A 19,211-nucleotide genomic window follows, 5' to 3' on the forward strand; every position below is an offset into this window, starting at 1 on the left:
AACAGCGAACACTTTGATTGCACTACCCTTTATTTCCTAGGATGGAAGTGTCTCAAATCACATCCTGGGCCCCAGAGTCCCGTGTGTTGAGGTTTCCGGCCTCTCACAGAGATGGTATAAACATGTTTAGGGAGGCTCACTAGCCAGGCTGGCCAAGGTCCCTTTCAAGGGGATACACCATAAAGATGACATTATCCCAGGGAGGGAGGGCAGGATGATCTGGTCTGACCACCTCAAAGCCCATGTAGCTAAAGGCTCGCAGGAGGGCACCTGTAGAAGAGAAGAGAACAAGATATTAGAACATCCACTGAGGCTCAGCCCATGGAAAGTAGTGTAGTGCAGGCTTGGGTGTACTTGGGCATGATACAGATGCAGGCCTACCCTGCCTTAGTATTCACTTTAACATTTGAGTTGACCTTTCAGATCTCCAGTTTACCCATTTGTAAACTGGGAATGAGAACCTTCAAAGATTTAAAATGTGATTATCAAGCACTTAGTGCAATGATGGCATTCTAAGCTCTAAAATGGTGACTATTGTTGCTTGCAATCAGCGGCAAACAGCTTTTTTTGTTTTGTTTTTGGCTTTGTTTTAAGATCTCACCATTTAACCAATCTGACCTTGAATGTGGAATTCTCCTGCCCTAGATTTCCAAATACTAGGATCACAGGCTTGTTCCATCTTGTCTTATACCCAACAGAGTATAAATTCTCTGAAAGATGCGCAGTGATATATTACATCTGCTTAAATATGTTCCTGTCCTACTGTGAAGGCTCGATACATTTTCTTGACCTCCTTTGTCAGTTTACCGCATTCCTTAAATGGATTCTGTGTAATTTCTCCAGTGCTCCCAGGCTCGTGCCTGATACCACCTGCAGGGACTTCTTATTAGTCCAGTTGTGATGGGACAGAATAGAATGTTGTGTGCCTTAATTTCCTTTGCAATAGAAGTGGGGACAGGGGGTGCTGAAATGCCAGACTCATCCAAAGACGCCTAAACACACCTCTGTCCTTCCGATCATTGTGGAAGTTCACAAACACAGAGTCCACATTGGTCTTCTCCTCCACATACTCCAATGTTGCTGTCAAGCTAGAGGCCAGAAAGAAAGTTAATACTTGGCTAACTTTATCTAGGAAGTCAGCAGGAGAAATACCGGTGAGGATTTCTCTACCTACTGAAACTAGAAAAGGAAAAGTTGCTGAAGGAGCTTGGCTTTTCTCTGAAGCCAAGGGATTCCAATACAGAAGGGGGTCATGAAGGAAAGGACTGCTGAGTAGCAAAATTATTCAACTATTTGAATCCTACTTTAATGTTCCTGAGTCTGAGTCCAGCAACCATCCCTCAACCTAAAATTATTCCTTAAACCCCAAGATCTTATCTGTGTGCTGTGTGTCTGATCCAGCTCCTAAGTCACTGTGACATGATGAACGGTGGAACAGAGTACCCCATCCCTTCCCCACACCCATCCAGTTCCTCACCTTTCTCGGTTGCCTTGATCCAAAGCCTGATGTGGGATATCCAGGAAGAGTCGGTGGTCACACAGAAGGCCGTGCCAGTGAGCAGAAGAATGGGGGGTGAGGCGGAAGTGGAAGTCTAACTGAACTGGGTCTTGGTGAAGCAGGGGCTCAGTTGATAGCACTGTCAGGTTCCCAGCCTGGAAAAGAAATGAGACTGAAGTAGCAATCTGCTCATTGAGTCTTCAAGTCACATCTAGGGTGTTATCTTGCTCATGCTATATCTCCAGCCCCACTTTTATTTACTTACTTTTTTTGTAAGGTTGGGGAATAAGATCTTGCTGAGTCACTGAAGCTAGCCTCGTACTCACTCTGTGTCCTCTGCAGCCCTTTCAAGAAGCTGGGATTTTAGCTTTCACTGCCAGGCCTCTCTCTAAACTACTTCATGTCCCAAGACTCACTATAATCTGCTATACATTTGTTCCTGCTTCTTTTCCCATCCTGCTCTTGGCTCCCAGCTATAGGAATCCATCTAGAAAGAAGTAGATTTTACAGTGTGCTCAGGGGTCTACCTACGTCTAGTTTTCATGACTATCAGTGTTCCCTCCTCAACAAAGCCATTACAGCAATCACATCACCGGTGCAATGTACTTACTGAATACAGTTCTTTAAGCTGGCTGTGGTCTTTTTCCTGCTCAGCGCTTCTGCCCACCTGGAGGCCTCCTAAGGACTCAGGAGCACTGGAGGCAGCAATGGGGCCGAAGCGTCAGGTCCTCCTGTTCTTTGTAAGTGATGCTTGTTTGGGAAAGAGAGACCCAAATTAGTTTACCTCAGAGCCTGGGGTGAAGACATAAACTGAGAAGGTAACTTCCTGACTTCAGCTATACAGGACCAGCCTTCCACACTGTCTCGTGGATCACCTATGGAACATCTTATTTTTCCAGGCCAACCAAATAGAAAAATTGTACAAGTCCATTTGAGGCTTCTACCCTGCCTTTTATAAGAATCTCTCGACTTGTTTTCTTTTCCTTACACTGTATGTAAACCACAGTGACAGATGGAAACAAGTACCTTCTGTAACAACAAGGCAGCATCTTCTCCCGGAGGGTGATTCGGTATTTGTAGCAGTAGAGGTAATAGGCGTATGGTGACCAGAAGGGATAGAGGTAGTTCCGTGCTTTTCCCCTCTTGATATAAGAAAGGGAGTAGAGAGAGGGGCGGGACCTGTTACAAGGCAGTTTCACTGTTCAGTGCCTCCCTGCGGCAAAGTGAGGGTCAGAGGGCGAGGGGCAGGACTTCAGGCAGCCCTGTCATTGTGACCTGGCAGGCACTATGACATAGACAAGAGGCCGGTGCTTATGTCACCTCAGTTTCAGCCCGCCCTGTCCCATCAGCCAGGGCTCGTGTTCAGATGCTGGACACTTGACAGCTGTATAGGTAGTTAAAGAGCCTTTCAAACTTATGTCCTAATTGACACATAACCCTGCCTGAGCCCTGGTTCCCACCACCCTGACCCCCCCATGGACCATTTCTAAATTCAGCAACTACAGAGTTGGTGTCTGATGCCACAGTAAGCTTCCAAGACCCTGCTCCCACACTCGCCTCATTAGTAGTTGTTTTGAAATTCTTTTTCTTATTATCACTCTCTGTAGCACAGAAATACTACAAATTGCAGAACTTTCTCTGTTATCTTTATAGGTTAGAAATCCCAAATTAAATACCTCTACGGAACTGTAATGCTACATATCCTTTTGTTGTTGGTGGTGTTGGTGGTGGTGGTGGTTTTTTGAGAAGAGTTTCCCTGTGTAACAGCCCTGGCTGTCCTGGAACTGACTTTGTAGACCAGGCTGACCTCGAACTCAGAGATCTGCCTCTCCCTCCCTAGTTCTGGGATTAAAGGCATGTGCCACCACCCAGCAAATGCTTATCCTTAATCCTGGCAATCAAGAGGCAGAGATGGTAGGATTGCTCAACATCTGGGATCAGCCTGGCTTGCAGTAGCAACGTTCTGACTGGACAGAGCTACATAGCAACACCCTGTTTCAAACACACACACACAGAGACACAGCCGATGGAAACTGGTGAAGTTACAGAGCAGATATTAAAATGGTAGAAAGCTCACACCAACATAACAGCACTAAGTTACTGTGCCAGAACACAGATTAGGTGCTAATTCAAAACGTCAAGAGGATCAAGCCAGGTGTGCTGGCACACCTTTAGTGTCAGCATTTGGGAAGCAGAAGTGGGCAGGATCTTTTGAGTTCCCAATCACAGCTATGCTCTGAGACCCTATCCCAAAAAAAAAAAAATTGGGAGTTGGACTATGCAGCAACGTTTCAGAACAGGTGGTTCAAGTAGGCCTCACTAAAAAGATGATTAGGAGCTGGAGAGGTGGCTCAGCGGTTAAGAATACTGTACTGGCTGCTCTTCCAAAGGACCCAGGTTCAATTCCCAGCACCCATATGGCATCTTACAACTGTCTGTAACTCCAAGATCTGATACCCTCACACAAACATACATGCAGGCAAAACACCAATGCATATAAAATAAATAAATAAATACTTTTTTAAAAAGATGATTAATCAAAGATGGATGGAGTTAACATTGTTAAGCAATCAAACATGGTGGGGCACATCTTTAGTCCCAGAACTCAGGAGGCAGAGGCAGACAGATGACTCAGTGTGTAGGGACACTTGCTGCACATGTGTAAGGGCCTGAGTTTGAAAAGCTGGAGCTGGTCACATGCCTAGAACTGCAGTGCTGTGGAGTAGAGATAGAAGGTAGCGGGGCTTGCCAACACCAACCAGCTTCCGGTTCCCTGGGAGACCCTGCTTCCAGGGAATACAGCAGAGCAGGACGCCTGAACTCCTCTTTCGGCCTCTTCACACAGAAACAGACTCACAGTCAACCAAATCAATTCAGTATGTGCACAAGTGAGCTAGCGAGTGAGCTCTCTCCCTCCCTTTTTCTCTCCTCCTCCCCCCTCTCTCTCCTCTCTTCTCTCTCACCTTCCCACTCTCTCCTCCCTTTCCCTCTCTCTCCCCCTCCCTCCTCTCACATACATGCGTGCGCACACACACACACTTAAAAAAAAAAAAAAGTCCCTTTCCCTTTAATAACCAACTGCGCTTCCTCTTGAACCCATAAAAGAAAGCCCTAAACAGTCACTGGCACTCTTGAGCTGTCTTCTTGCTCAGGACCTAGCTCCTTGTAGTATTGCTAATCTGGGCTTTTACTTTACCTCTGAATAAGGTTTTTGTGCTTTTTTTTATTCTTTGAACAAAATGCAAAAAAAAAAAAAAACCTGGAAACACTGGGACTCTAGAGCAACCCCTCCCTAATAACATACTCGGTAACCCCAACCAGAAGGGAAGAGAATGAATCCTCGTCTGTCTCACTGATGCAAATCTCCCTCATACATGCTCCAGTCCCTTTCTGGTCTGCCTGTGGCTGTGCATGGTCGCTGGCAGAGAGCCATCACCCTTCGGCCTCCTCCCTTGTTGGGCTGGTGAGGAACAGGTAGCTGTGGCAGGAAGGCCTCAGCTGTTTCACCGGGACAGCAAAGGAGAGAAAGAAGTGGGTGTGATGGGCACCGTCCTAGCCAGGCTTGAAACAGGCTCACAGTCAACCAAACCAATTCAGTACGATTTTGAAGCAGAATACAGATATAAAGACATAGACTCTCCTACCTCATTCCAATACTTTTTGTTCCCTGAAGTGAAACCAAAATGTGTTACCACTTGAATTCTATTTATTTATTTATTATTTATTTATTTCAAATGGTTTCACTATATACTATGTAGCTCTGGCTTGGCTGCCCTGGGACTCACAGAGCTCCTCCTGCTCTGCCTTCCGAGTGTGGGATTAAAGGCGTGTGCCACCACATCTGGTCCACCACTTGGATTGTTTTCAATTATGTGTATGTCTGGGTGTGTGGAAGTCACAGGACAGCGTTTCCAGGAGTCTCTTCTTTCATCTTGCTTTTGAAACAATCTCTCTCGTGTTATTTCTGCCGCCACAATATGAACTTGAGCTTCTGGTCAGTTCTGTCTCTCTCTCTCATCTCAGCATAGGAATGCTGCGGCTGGGATTACAAACAGCCAACTTCCATCTGGCTCTCCTGGGTTTTGTGTGTTGTGGGACTCTAACCTGGGCTGTTAGGGTGGCACAGTGCTTTCCTACTAACTCGCCTTTCCAGCTCTGCCACTTAGATTTTTAAAACCTTTTCTTCTTTCCTTTTGCCTTTTTTTCCTCTCTCTTTTTCCGCTCACCTTTTCTTTGGTCTCATTTCTGTCTGGGTTTCAGAGTGGAACATTATTACAGGAGCTGACCAAGGTAGTGGTGGTGGGGCTTTGATAATTGCTCTCATGGATTGGGGGAGGAGATGGTTCTGCTACTCCTGGATTTCAATAACTGAAAACATAACTTCCTATCTGCCTTTAGCTTTTCATAGACAAACGATGTGCTTCTCTGCAGAGGTAAGCAGAGAAGACAAAGGAAAAGAAACACACTGACATGTCAGTGAGGCCATGGCTTGCGTGGTTCCAGCCATGACAGCCTCTCCTCCAGCTCAAGCAGGAAGCCAGCCTATGTGTCAGCACCTTTCCCAAGAAGCTCTCCGGCTAATAAAAGAAAAGGTAGAATACATGGGGTTTCCTGATGGCCTGTGAGATCAAAAAAGAAAAACCCTGTTCTCAGGACTCAGAGGACCAGAGGTGAATCTGAAATGAAAGCCTCCTCCTAGGTTTCATGGTATGGGAAGGTGCCACGCAAGCTTCCAAAGGAGGGAGGTAACTGATAATTCTACCCACTGTGATGCCTACAAATCATAACAGTGGCCAACATGTCATACATATGTTGAAGGTAACCAACAACTCTCTAATCATACTTAAAGTCTTCTCAACAAGAGGGAAATCATACCTGGTACTGAAACCCAGCCTTCCCAGGGCTAGTGAGGTCGTGAATCTTGGAGAACCTGTATCCTCCTCCTTACTAAATCAGCACAATCTCTAGCTATGTTCTAATTCTACTTTATTCTCACATCCACAGAGAAGTGTAATTCTTGGTTCTCATCAAGGATCTCTGTAACAGGTAGACATCATTCCAGAAAACCACAACCATCAAAATGTAAAGCCCAATTCCAACCGATCCATCTATAACATAACTTCACCTAAAGTTTAAGAAGTGCTGTAGAAGTTCTCAACCTGGAAGGAGCAGGGGTCACAACTCCTTCAGAGTCAAATGACCATTTCACAAGGGTCACATATCATATTTCCATAACAATTCATTACAGTAGTAAAGAAATAATTTTATGATTGGGGGTCACACAATATGAGGAACTGTATTAAAGGAGCGCAGCATTAGGAGGTTGAGAACCTCTGTTGTAGAAGAAGAAGCAGAAATCATAAGAGTCAAAGGAACAAGAAGTTTGCTATAAAATAGTGTCTCCTAGAAATGACAGGGAAGCTCCATCCGCGAAATCTCACTGATGGGACTGCCTAAACAAGACCTGAAGAAGGTTTCCGTGCCCATGAGAAAGGAGAAGGCTCGCAAGGCCTCAGCCCTAGGTGAAGAACAAGAAAGTCTTCCCCGGGGAAGGGCACACCAGTTGTTAGCCAGAACCAAATGGCCAGCTCTGAAAACATACACATACAAGTAACATTATACAGACTGAGCAGGCTGCACTTACATATATAAACACACACATATAAATAACAACAAACGAGGGGAAAGAAGCCTTGAATTTGAGAAAGCAAGAGCAAGGAAAGGTACATGGGAGGGGGTCAGAGGGAGGAAGAGAAGGGAGAAACAACATCGTCTCAAAACAATAAGGTGAATGTAACCGTTAGCACCAAATGTTATGAAAAAAATTAAAAATGCTGCAGGATCCCAGGCAGTAGCAGGCAGCAGAAATGCTGTAGGTCCCCAAATGGTGGTAGCGGGCCATGTGGCGGCAGGCAGGGGGCCCTGAGAGCAGCCAGTACCAGGCAGAGATGGCTGCCCGAGCAGTATCTGGTCCCAGGCAGGGAGACAACACAGCGGGTTGGCAGGAGACAGAGACATGAATAGGCACGATATGCAGAATGAGGTTGAATATTTATTAGGGGGGTTATGGTGGGAGAAGGGGAGAAGAGCTGAGAGAGAAAGACGAGAGAGGAGAGAGGGGAGGGGAGAAAGGGGAGGGGAGGGGAGAGAAGAGGGAAGGAGAGGGGAGAGGAGGGAAGAGGGAAGGAGAGGGGAGGGGAGGGAGGAAGGGGAGGGAGGTGGAGAGAGACAGAAAAGGGGGAAGGGAAGAAGTGGGAAGAGAGGCAGAAGCGAAGCTGCCTCTCCAAGAGGAAGACAGAAGAGAGCAAGCTCAGGCCGGAAGCTAAAGATCAGTCTGCCTCAGCGGATGGAGGAGAGAGTGGGCGTGGCTTGTCTCTTAAAGAGACAACACAATCATTACAGTAATAAAAAATATGTGTCGAAAAACAAAGCAAACAACAAAATGGCGTTATTGACTGAAATGGAAAGTCTGCCTGTAGAGTAGCTTGGGAAGAAAAGGGTATAAACTGCTTAACTTTAAAATGTCTGTTTGAGCCGGGTGGTGGTGGCGCACGCCTTTAATCCCAGCACTCGGGAGGCAGAGACAGGCAGATCTCTGTGAGTTCGAGATCAGCCTGGTCTACAAGAGCTAGTTCTAGAACAGGCTCCAAAGCCACAGAGAAACCTTGTCTCAAAAAACAAAAACAAAACAAAAGTCTGTTTGACATCTAAGAGAGTAAGAAGATGCTGGGTATCATTCCTATGTGAAATTTGTAGGCAGTCTAGGATAGAAATTTAAACTTCACTGATATATAATTAACAGCCATAAGATGAACCAGGGACGTCAAGAGAGCGGATACTTAGAAGAGTGCTACCATACACTTAGTGTGTGTGGAGGGGGGAGATTGTTGCCCTGGAAACCAAGGAGATGCATGTAGGTCAGTCTGCTTAAGGGCACATGCAATGAAGCATAGTGTCTCTTTCCACAGACTATAGACCCTCTTTCGTCCCGTTTTTATAATCTATCCAGAACAAAGACTCCACAGAAGGAATTGTGTGTGCCTTACAGTAGTTTCTTTTTCTCTGTAGTTTATGTCTCCTGCAATATTAGCTAAAATACTATAATGTAACAATATCAGGGAGAGTCAGCAGAGCTTTTAGATGATCCCACCCTTTAGATACTCAAAGGAAAATTGATAGGGGCATCCATATTTTTTTACTTATTTTTTTTTTCTTTTTCGAGACAGGGTTTCTCTGTGGCTTTGGAGCCTACCCTGGAACTAGCTCTGTAGACCAGGCTGGGGTCGAATTCACAGAGATCCGCCTGCCTCTGCCTCCCGAGTGCTGGGATTAAAGGCGTGCGCCACCATCACCCGGCTCATATTCTTTTAGTGTTCAGAAATTATAACGTCAAAATTACAAATGATCTCAGCAAGTAGAACTAAATCCATTTTTATTGTTATCATTAATTATTATTATTAAATTATTTTTGTTGATCTCGCTGGCCCAGAGTTCGGTGTAAATCAGGTTAGCCTGGAAACTATCCTGTAGGAAGATTACAGGCAGGCACCACCGCGCCCCCTATGCCTCCTTTTTAGGTGAAGCTCAAGAAAAGGTGCTTTCTTTTGTCAGTCCGCTTAATGCTCATTGCATTATCTGTGGAGAGAGGTGACGAAAATAAACAGCAGGTTTCCCGACTCTCCTGTCACCGTCCCATTCCGGGTTCCCGGGTCTCAGCAGAGCCTCCAGCCCTGCAGCTCAGGCGCGCCGCGGGCAGCCCAGAGGCCCCGACTGCGCCTGCGCGGGGCCCTTCCTCCGTCTCCGCGCCGGAGTCATGGCCGCCTCCGTGGCTATCCGGGGTCGGGCCCTGCTGTGGGCTGGCGCTGCTTGGCTGCGGCAGCGAGGCGTCGGGGAGCTACTCCGGGCGCGAATGGAAGGGGGCACCCCGGGACGTGACTTCAGTCTATCTCATTACCGGGTGAGGGCCGACTGGGGCTTGGGAACGGATTGAGAGCAGCAGGGGCCGCTCCGTGGGGTGGCTGGAGGGCTCTCCTTGGGATGCGGGTGGCGGGTGTTCCTGGACGCTCGCTCACCCCAGCCCTCGGCCGCCAGAGCACGGTCATCGTGGAGCGCTGGTGGAAGGTGCCGCTGGCCGGGGAGGGCCGGAAGCCGCTCCTGCACCGGCGGCACCGCGTGTATAAGCTGCTGGAGGACACCAAACACCGGCCCAAAGACCCCCTGGAGCTCATCCTCACGCAGTCCGTGGACGGTAAGCCTGGACCCGGGATTGCTGCAGTATAACGTTAGCTCTTCCCGCCTCTCGTTTGTTTGCCTTGTGTTTACTACTTAGTGGCTGGGGGGGGGGGGGGGGGGAGTAACGAAATTACTGTGATTTAAATAGTGACCTCCGGCACGGAAAATTAAAACGCGTGTCCAACACTGTTGGCTGTGAAGGGAGAACCCAACAGTTTGCATCACAAATAATGAAATCCTTTGATTGAACAACTCAGTCTACACCAGTTTTTAAACTAGACGTGTGGCAAGTGTAGTTCCTAATAAATGTATGGTGTGAGCGTGTGCGTAGGCCAGAGGCTAGAGCCATTGCCTCCCCTTGGTACTAAGGTTACGGACCATGTCCAAACTCAGGTCCTTTGTGTGACTAGGAACTCCTGCAGACTTTTTATCTGTTCCTGTTCTCATTGGCAGAAATTGGAGTGCGGGGTGATCTAGTCTTGGTGAAGAAGTCTGTGGGTCGCAATAAACTCCTTTCTCAGGGACTGGCTGTGTATGCATCCCCTGAAAACAAGAAGTTGTTTGAAGAGGAGAAATTGGTGAGCTCAAAGGATTTGGAGGAATAAAACTTGAAGGTTCTTGCTGGGGATGTCTTCTTCCAGTGGGGAACTGGAGTAAGCCCGGTGTAGTCGGACTGTTACTACTCAATGTGGGCTCATTTCTTCTACTTGGTTTTGTCTTTTGTAGCTGCGACAAGAAGGCAAACTGGAGAAGATCCAGACGAAGGCAGGAGAGGCAGTGAGTAGGGAGTTGTTACTGTCTCTTACAGCCGTCGCCAACCTCCTGAGAGCCTCTTCACTGTTCCACACGGGATGAAAGCAAGAGTGTCCTGGCCGTCCTGGAACTCACTCTATAGGCCAGGCTGGCCCCAAACTCATATCTGCCTGCCTCCCCCTCCTGAGTGCTGGGATTAAAGGCTTTTTTTCTTTTCTTTTTTTTTTAGAAAAAATGTGCCAAATTTTTAATTTGTTAATTTCTTGCATTAGAAGTACAACATTTGAAGACATCTTTGTCCTGGGATTTTTTTTTTTTTTTTTTTTTTGCCAAAAGTGCAGTAGCTTTTGAGGGAATCACCAGTCTGGGAATCAGGATCTGTGGGAAAGTATAAGGTGAGGACTCGGCCTTTTGGGAGCACATACAGACAAGAGAATATAGAGGCATGAGAAGGTAAACAGTAAACTACAGACATTAAAGCAGGCAGCAAGTGGATTCTAGGGGGACTGGAGTTACTGGGGGGAGGGAAACTTTTTTTCCATACATAATATTAAATTAGGCCTTTTCAAATTAGTAGGTTTGGACAAACTAGGAAATATGTGAATTTTTAAGGTACATTTGTTGGGGTGGGAGGCAAACTGGCCTTGAATTCTGTGTATGACCAAGGGCAGCCAGACCTAATCCTCCTTCCTCTTCCCTTCAGTTGGTAGGCTACAGATGTGTGCTTGTGATTGGCTGATAGCTAGGCAGGACTTTCAGGGCAGAGAGAATGCTGGGAATGAGGGTGGAGTTTTCGAGCCAGATAAAGAAGCAGCAGCATGGGAGGCTCACAGATGAGGTAAATGAGCCTGGGGCAGCACACAGGTTAATAGAGATGGTTTGTTTAAATTGTAAGAGCTCACCAGGGCTTACATTTATCATTAGTAATGTCTCTGAGTGGTTATTTGGGTAGCTGCTGGGACACAGAGAAACTCCACCTATACAGACGTGTACCACAAATGGATGCTGGGATCACACTCGTATGTATGTTAGGCACACATCTATCAACAGCTCTAGGGTGTATTTTTAAATGAGGATAGCACAGTCTGCCTGAAGTAGAAATATGTATAGTGTAGTATTAGAAAATATATAACTGGAAAGAGGGTTGGGACAAGATGTACAAAAATAGCTTGACTCTTGAAGTAGTTTATACAAATAATCATTTTATAATTAGGAAAAGCAGTGATGGAGTGTGAAAGACTTGAAATTCCATAAATGTCAAGTTAAAAGTCACTGCATCCCAAAATATACCAGGAGCCTTCCTAGATGACCCTAAGGTTATTATGTTCATGTGTGTGGGGTCAGGGCACATGTGCAGTCCAGGGGACAGCTCTCATGAGTCAGTTCTCTCTTTCCTCTGTGTGGACCCTGGGGTCAGACTCAGGTCATGGTCCCTGGCAGCAGGCACTTTTACCCTCCGAGCCATTTTTGCCAGCCCTAAGCCCTAGTTTAATGCAGACTATTTCTCTTTGCCTAAAAACAGCAAGGTATGGATGAAATCCCCTATGAAGTCTTGGAAAGTATCTTTTTTCTATATCAGAGTTGAGAAAAAAGGATGTTCTAGGTTTGTTTATTTGTTTTCCCCCATGGGTGTTTTGTTTTCACCTGTCCTAGCTGCAGGGCAGAAATGATGAGCTTTTCCTGAAGTCCCAGAGCTGTGACTCTGGCTCTGACTTCTGCTGACACAGCCCTGATTTATGATTCTTTTTAGACAGTGAAATTTCTGAGAAGCTGTCATCTAGAGGTGGGAATGAAGAACAACGTCAAATGGGAACTGAACCCTGAGATAGTTGCCCGCCATTTCTTCAAGAATGTGAGTGCTCCCAAACTTCAGTGTCCCCTTGGGTCAGAGCCACCCCTAGACAGACCCAGGATTGAACCCTTTCCTATAAAATGGTTTTCCCAGCTAGAGTTGGGAATTAATTACTCTTGGTTGATTTGCAGGGAGAAAAGAGGAATGTAGCTAGGAAGTAAAGTAGTTACAGATTTAAAGACTAATAGGAAAAAGCAATTTATTTTATCTCTAGCTAGGAGGAGCCTGGGGATATGTGACTTACTAGAGAATTGTTACTTTTGTGTAGAAAGCAGTGTTGGTCTCAAGACCTGTTCTGTTTGTAATGTTTATAAACTTGCCACCTTTGCTGAGAAAGACTGAGCCTGTCTGCTGTCATCTTCATCTGTGGGCTTTTGTTCCCTCCCAAGGTCAGCCAGAATCATTTCCCCAGATGTGGGGAACTGTGCAGGTTACCTGAAGGCTGAAGTTGAAGGGTTTATCTCAGCGGTTCTCAGCCTGAGAGTCGTGACCTCCAGAGGATACCCTGCATATCAAATATTTACATTACGATTCATAACAGTAGCAAAATTACAGCTATGAGTAGCAACAGAATAATGTTATGGTTGGGGGTCACCACAACGTGAGGGACTTTATTAGAGGGTCGCAGCATTAGGAAGGTTGAGAACCGCTGGTTTATCTGGTGGTTGGTTCTACTTTCCAGCTTGGTGTTGTGGTTGCCCCGCATGCTCTGAAGTTACCCGAGGAGCCTGTCACGCGGTGGGGCGAGTACTGGTGTGACGTGACCGTGAGTTTCAGGGATTCTCTTCTTTTGATTGGGAGAAGAGTCAGCATGAGAAGCTGATCGGGTGGTGTCGATTCTGCCTGACTGATCTCTGGCTATTCCTCTTTTTAATGTGTGTTCAGGTAAATGGACTCGACACTGTAAGAGTTCCTATGTCCGTAGTGCTCTTTCAGAAGCCCAAAACCAAAAGATACAAGCGGTGGTTAGCCCAGCAGGCTGCCAAGAGCGTGGCCACCACCAGCTCCCAGGCAGCCTGAATGTCCTCTGCCTCCAAGACGAAGCAGGCCAGCACATGAGGCTGTCCCAGCCCTGAGCAAGCATGGATCCTAGAGAACGTGGACTCAGCAGACTGGACATGTAAGGCTCGCTGTGCTTGTCACCTCTGCCGTCGGCGGTCACCACGGCCATCTCTGCAGGCAGTAGATGTCATAAATGAATATCAGCGAACTGCAACAGTCTTCTTAGCCCTTCCTTCCGTTGGAGAGTCTTTGGGAACCAGTGAAGGGCTGAGCCATTGTGCCGAAAATGGCTGTGTTCTCATCCAGACTGTGTCTCATGCAGAAATAAAGAGTCGTTTAACTGGACTTGAGTTGGTGTGAGCAGGATATCCAGGTAAGATGTCCTGCACCATGGAGGAAAGCGTGGTCACTGTATCCTGTGGTTGCCCTGAGCAGACTGCTGTAGCCAATCATGTTTGCTCTTAGAACTTTCTGTCTCCGTGTGAGTGAGGCAGTGAATTTCATGAAGATCTGAATCAGGCCTAAGGATGATTGGTGGGGAAAGTGGAGTTGGATTAAAGAAGCTTAAAAGAGGGGCTGGAGAGATGGCTCAGTGATTAAGAGTACTGCCTGCTCTTCCAGAGGTCCTGAGTTCAATTCCCAGCAACCACATGGTGGCTCACAACCATCTGTAATGAGATCTGGCGCCCTCTTCCGGAGTGTGGGCATACACGGAGGCAGAACGTTGTATATAATAAATAAATAAATCTTTAAGAAAAAAAAAAGAAGCTTAAAAGAAGAAAGAACTTCTGTATAAATTTCTTAACCAGCTTCTGACATTTCATAAAGAAGCCCTGACTTCCAGACCAAAGATAAGCCTAAGGTCACTCAATAATAGAGCCCACCTGCTTCTGCCCCCCCAAGTGCGCAATTAATGCCGTGTGCTACCTCCGACCAGCCCCGTACATGGTTTGGTTTGGTTTGGTTTGGTTTGGTTTGGTTTGGTTTGGACAGGGTTTCTCTGTGTAGAACTGTCTTAGAACTCATTGTCTAGACCAGGCTGGCCTTGAACTCACAGAGATCTGCCAGTCTCTGCCTCTTTCTCCCAGTGCTGGGATTAAAGGCCTGCGCCACCACCCAGCCCCACACACGTTTTTTCAAAGCACTTATCTTCAGTTACTAGTCTCTGCATTAACCTTTGCCCACGACAAAAAGTCTGCCTGGCCAAAGCTGAGAGCAGCATGAGTTTGAGGACTTAAACGTAACTGTGAGGGGCTGGAGAGATGGCTTGGCGATCTTAAGAGCACTGCTGCTCTTCCAGAGGTCCTGAGTTAATGCCCAGCAACCACATGGTGGCTCACAACAGTCTAACTCCAGCTCCAGGATATCTGACACCCTCACACAGACATGCATATAGGCAAAACACCAATGCACATAAAAATGAACAAATCATTTTTAAAAAATCAGACACCAAAAAAAAAAATACTTGTTTTAAGTGTGAAATGACTGTTGAATGCTCATCCCTGAATCAGGTATTCCTATCACTTCATGTAAGACTGGGGAATATCAAGGAGTAAGACAGGATGATTGTAAGACTGGGAGCAGGTGGGCGGGAGGAGTGCTAGAAACTACAGACATGGCATAGCTGTAGTGAATAGCAGTGACTCCTGTTACCTGCACAAAACCTGCACACACGTTTAACCCCAGCACTCGAGGCAGAGGCAGGAGATCTCGCTGACTTTGGAGCCAGCTTGGTCTACGGAAGCAGTTGCGGGTCAGCCAGGGCTATACAGTTAGACCATGTCTCAAAACAGCAAGAAAGTACGAAGGGCTGGAGAGGTGGCTCAGCAGCTGAGAGTGCTGCTCCTGCACTGCCCTTTTCTGCCTTCCAGGCACTGCAGGCGCCTGTAGGCACCTCTACATGTCAGCATTTTTTAAAAGACGGGGCTGGAGAGGTGGCTTACTGGTTAGAGCACTTGTTCTTGCAGAGGACCCAGGTTCAGTTCCCAGCACCCACATGGCAGCTCACAACCACCCATAGCTCCAGCTTCAGGGGATCCGATGCCCTCTTCTGTCTCTGGTCACACAAGGCATGCATATGATGCCCATACATACATGTAAGCAAAACACTTTGTATGGTTATTTTCTTAAGAATAAAAGACATGGAAGTAGACATGATTGGTTGGGGGAAATAAGGGGTTAGTAGTGGGAGAGAGACAAAATGGCAAGGGGGATTACAATCAAAATTTATGGTATCCGTGTATAAAATTGCCCAAAACTTTTAAAACATGTCTTCAAGTGACCTTGCCACAGAATTTCTGAAATTCTGAAGCAGAAACAGGCAACCCAGTAAAGCCAGTGTGGGAGGAGCAAAGTAAACCACCCCGCCTTCTACCCGCTGGTGGAAAAACTGACCTTAATAAAGCCGGCGGGAAAAGAAATGTTTTCCATTTGGCTTCCCACCTGCTTGAGCCGAGGCTTCCCTGTGTGTCTGTTGAACTGAGAGCTACACTGTCAGCTCTCCTGAGCCAAAGCCGAAGCCTCCCTGAATTACACACTATCTATCTTTCCAGGGTCTCCAGAAGGCAAATGGGTCCCACTTGGTGTTATTTTCTATGGGACGGCTCTGGGAAGCGTGGGAAAAGCCAGCACTCACATTAAGTGTCATGGAAATGGTAGGACTTCTGAGGGAAGTGGGCCGGCTGCGGTGGATGCCTGTAAGCTTAATATTCAGGAGACTAGGGCAGGAGGGTTGGAAGTTTGAGAATAGCCTAGGCTACATATTGAGGCTCTGTCTCCAAAAAAGAAAGGGCCAAGCATGGTGTCGTATGCCTCTGATCCTAGCACTCAGTAGGCAGAGGCAGGCAAATATCAGGTGGATCTCCAAGTTTGAGGCCAGCCTGGTCTACAAAGTGAGTTCCAGGACAGCCAGGGCTACACAGAGAAACCCTGCTCAATAACTAAACAAATAAATGTGGGCATATGTACTATTAGCTTTAATTGTCAACACAGCCTAGAGTCTTCTGAGAAGGGGATCTCAGTTGAGGGATTATTGGGTCAGCTTGGCCTGTGGGCATTGTCTTGGTTGCTAGTGGATGCAGGAGGATCTAGTCCTCTCTGGGCAGCACCATTCTCTGGGCAGGTGCTTCTGGGCTGTATGGGAAAACTATCTAAATGCAAACCTGTAGATTCCCAGGGTTACTGGCCAACCAGTCTCGCTGACAGGTGAATCCTAGATTCGGTCAGAAACCCTGATCAAAAAATAAGGTAGAGAATCAATGAGGCAAAGAACCACACTGACCTGTGGTTCTGCGTGTACACACACACACACGAACATGTACCCGCATGCACATATGCACACACAAAGGAAAACTATAGGATGTCAGTCAAAGGTCTCAAAACCTAAATGGAGAGACATTTATCACACCAGTAAAGATGTCTCTGCGGGGGCTGGAGAGAACGCTCATCTGTTAAGAACACTGGCTGCTCTTCCAGAGGACCTGGGTTCAATTCCCAGCACCCACATGGCAGCTCCAATTCCAGTGACTCTGGCACCTTCACACTGACGCATATGTGGGCAAAACAGCAATGCACACAAGAATAAAATCTATTTTTAAAAGATGTCTTAGGGGTTCCCTAAGGGAGTATAACCATTGGTGATGTTCTCTGGCATGCTCTTCTAGTTCCCTCCCTGTTGCCGACCAAAGGCAACCTCAGGGAGGAAATGGCTTATGCAGCGAACAGTCTATCTTTGAGGGAGGTCAGGAGTAACTCAAGCAGAAACCGTGGAGGAAGGCTACTTGCTGACTTACTAGTTACAGATGGTATAACCCTACTCTCCTCAGTCCTGTGTCCCCGGCTTCCACACCCAACTCTCTTTCCATTCCCAGCCTGCACATGGTACAGTGCTGGCTAAGCTCCCTGGTTTCCCTAAGGTGAGGCATTCAATCAATATCTGTTTCTCTATACCTATCTGTCTGTCTATCTGTCTATCTACCTACCTACATATCTATATCTATCTTATATTTCTCTATCTTATCTATCTATCTATCTCTCAGTTTTGGGGGACAGGATCTCTTTGTGTAGCCCTGGCTGTCCTGGAACTCATTCTGTAGACCAGACTGGCCTTGAACTCACAGAGATCTGCCTGCCTCTGCCTCCCAAGTGCTGAGATTTGAAAGATCCTCTGGACCCCCCCCCCCCCTTCAGAACCCACAGCTGGCCTGCTCCCATGAGAACATCCTGTTTGTTTGAAAGATTTTCAGGACCTGCAGTCAGCTGTTCCCATGAGAACAGCCTGTTTGCTTGAGACCCTCAGGACCCCCTCAGGACCTGCAGTCGGCTGTTCCCATGAGAACAGCCTGTTTGCTTGAGACCCTCAGGACCTGCAGCTAGCCGGTTCTCATGAGAACATCCCGTTTGCTTAGGAGAACAGGATACCTGTAGTCGGCACATGTGCCAAACTTAGAATGTCAGCAGTTCGCAAAAGGAACAGTCGCCCCTACAGATGTTTCCCTTATCATGTAGCTATTCTCCTGCCCTGGAAGAGATCAATCACTGATAATAACCCTTTGAATAAGCCAATCCAATAAGGTGGAAAACAACCTACAGGCCACCCCCCCCCTTGTGTCTGTGGCTTTTTGCTTTAAAAGATGGACTGTAACAGCTATCATTGTCCTGCATATCCCGAACCTGAAGGACCCTGTCATGACAGAATAAAATCCTCTTGCTTTTGCATCAATTTGTGGTTATGTGAATGGTGTCTGGAGCAACTCCTCCCTGACGTTTGGACTTCTAGTCCAACAGATTAAAGGCATGTGCCACCATACTCAGCCTGGCAAGGCCTTTTTTTTTTCTCTTAGGGGGCTCATAACTGGCTTTTGTTTATTTGGGGTTTGCCTTTTTGATTTTTTTATTACATTTATTTGTCCTGTGTGTGAGACAGCACTCAAAGTGCCACATCTGCAAATGTCAAGAGCAGCTTTTAGGAGTCCATTCTCTCCGTGGGGATCCCCAGTGTCCCACTCGGGTGTTCAACTTGGGATAAATTTTAAAAGGAGCATGTGAGGGGTTGGGGAGGCGGCTCAGTCAGTAAGGTCAGTGCACGTGTGAGGGCCTGAGTTTATACCCCCCAGCACCCAGGTAAAAAGCCATGCGCACAGGGTGGAGAAGCGATTACGGAAGACAACAATGTTGCCCTCTGGCCTCTGCACACATGCACACATGTGCATCTGCACACATGTATATTCCCACACAAAAACGGGGAGAGGGAAAGAAGAAAGAACTGTCTTTCCAGGGAGCAGTGGTACCATTACCAAGAACACTTTTGCAGGCCCAAAGGATGAGAGGGAATTTGATGGGAAGCATTGTCAAGTCTGGGCTTCAGGCTCAGTGTTTTGTGTCCTTTATAAGCAGGAGATCTGAGCACCTTTGTAAGGCTGGAGAGAGAGTTCCACAGAGCCCTGTCTTACAGATTTGCCTTTGTAACTTGAGGGCTTCAAACTCTTAGCTTTTAATTGGTGATCAATCACCCTTAGCTTTTATTGTCTTTCTCCAGTGTATTGATTACCTCTAGCCACATCCTTTATGAAACCTGATACATTAATTTCTCAATCTCTCCAGGAGCATTCCCTTTCCCAGGCCCCCATCACCACTCGGCACAGTGAAAGCTGTCACAACCAAAATAAAATGGCGTTGGCACTCACCAGTTCTGCTTCCCACGGCCATGGGATCCTGGTTGTGGGCAATCTACAGGTGATTCTGCTTTTAAAATTGGCCTGCATGCCTTTCTGTGTACCACATGCCTACCTACCCAGTCCAGGAGAGGGCATCAGATTTCCTGGAACTGGAGTTTCAGGTGGTTGTGAATCCCCATGTGGGTGCTGGGCAGTCCTG

General features: G+C 47.0%; 2 protein-coding genes across 2 annotated transcripts; one reads left to right on the top strand and one right to left on the bottom strand.

The window, feature by feature from the left end:
• Window positions 1-139: 139 nt before the first annotated feature.
• LOC121450373 (ornithine decarboxylase antizyme 3-like) lies at window positions 140-9,313 on the bottom strand. The gene is given in 8 exon segments (XM_041655187.1): window positions 140-270; window positions 1,003-1,088; window positions 1,478-1,653; window positions 2,109-2,186; window positions 2,188-2,248; window positions 2,525-2,696; window positions 6,940-7,016; window positions 9,270-9,313. Coding segments are annotated over 8 exon segments (825 nt in total).
• On the top strand, window positions 9,279-13,682 carry LOC121450978 (39S ribosomal protein L9, mitochondrial). Its single transcript, XM_041656408.1, has 7 exons — window positions 9,279-9,455; window positions 9,590-9,746; window positions 10,184-10,308; window positions 10,457-10,507; window positions 12,234-12,335; window positions 13,018-13,101; window positions 13,221-13,682. Exons 1-7 carry the CDS (start codon window positions 9,312-9,314, stop codon window positions 13,353-13,355), a joined length of 798 nt encoding a protein of 265 aa, XP_041512342.1. The 5' UTR covers window positions 9,279-9,311; the 3' UTR covers window positions 13,356-13,682.
• The last annotated feature ends 5,529 nt before the right edge of the window (window positions 13,683-19,211 follow it).

The sequence above is a fragment of the Microtus oregoni genome, unplaced genomic scaffold, assembly GCF_018167655.1.
Source record: "Microtus oregoni isolate MIOR12 unplaced genomic scaffold, Mior012 000007F_ref0000211, whole genome shotgun sequence".
In the NCBI taxonomy this organism is placed as follows: Eukaryota; Metazoa; Chordata; class Mammalia; order Rodentia; family Cricetidae; genus Microtus; species Microtus oregoni.

Coding starts and splice junctions, on each gene's coding strand:
- LOC121450978 (XM_041656408.1), top strand. CDS start 9,312: ATGGCCGCCTCCGTGGCTATCCGGGGTCGGGCCCTGCTGTGGGCTGGC. Junction 9,456..9,589: donor TCAGTCTATCTCATTACCGG/GTGAGGGCCGAC, acceptor CTCGGCCGCCAG/AGCACGGTCATCGTGGAGCG. Junction 10,508..12,233: donor AGACGAAGGCAGGAGAGGCA/GTGAGTAGGGAG, acceptor GATTCTTTTTAG/ACAGTGAAATTTCTGAGAAG.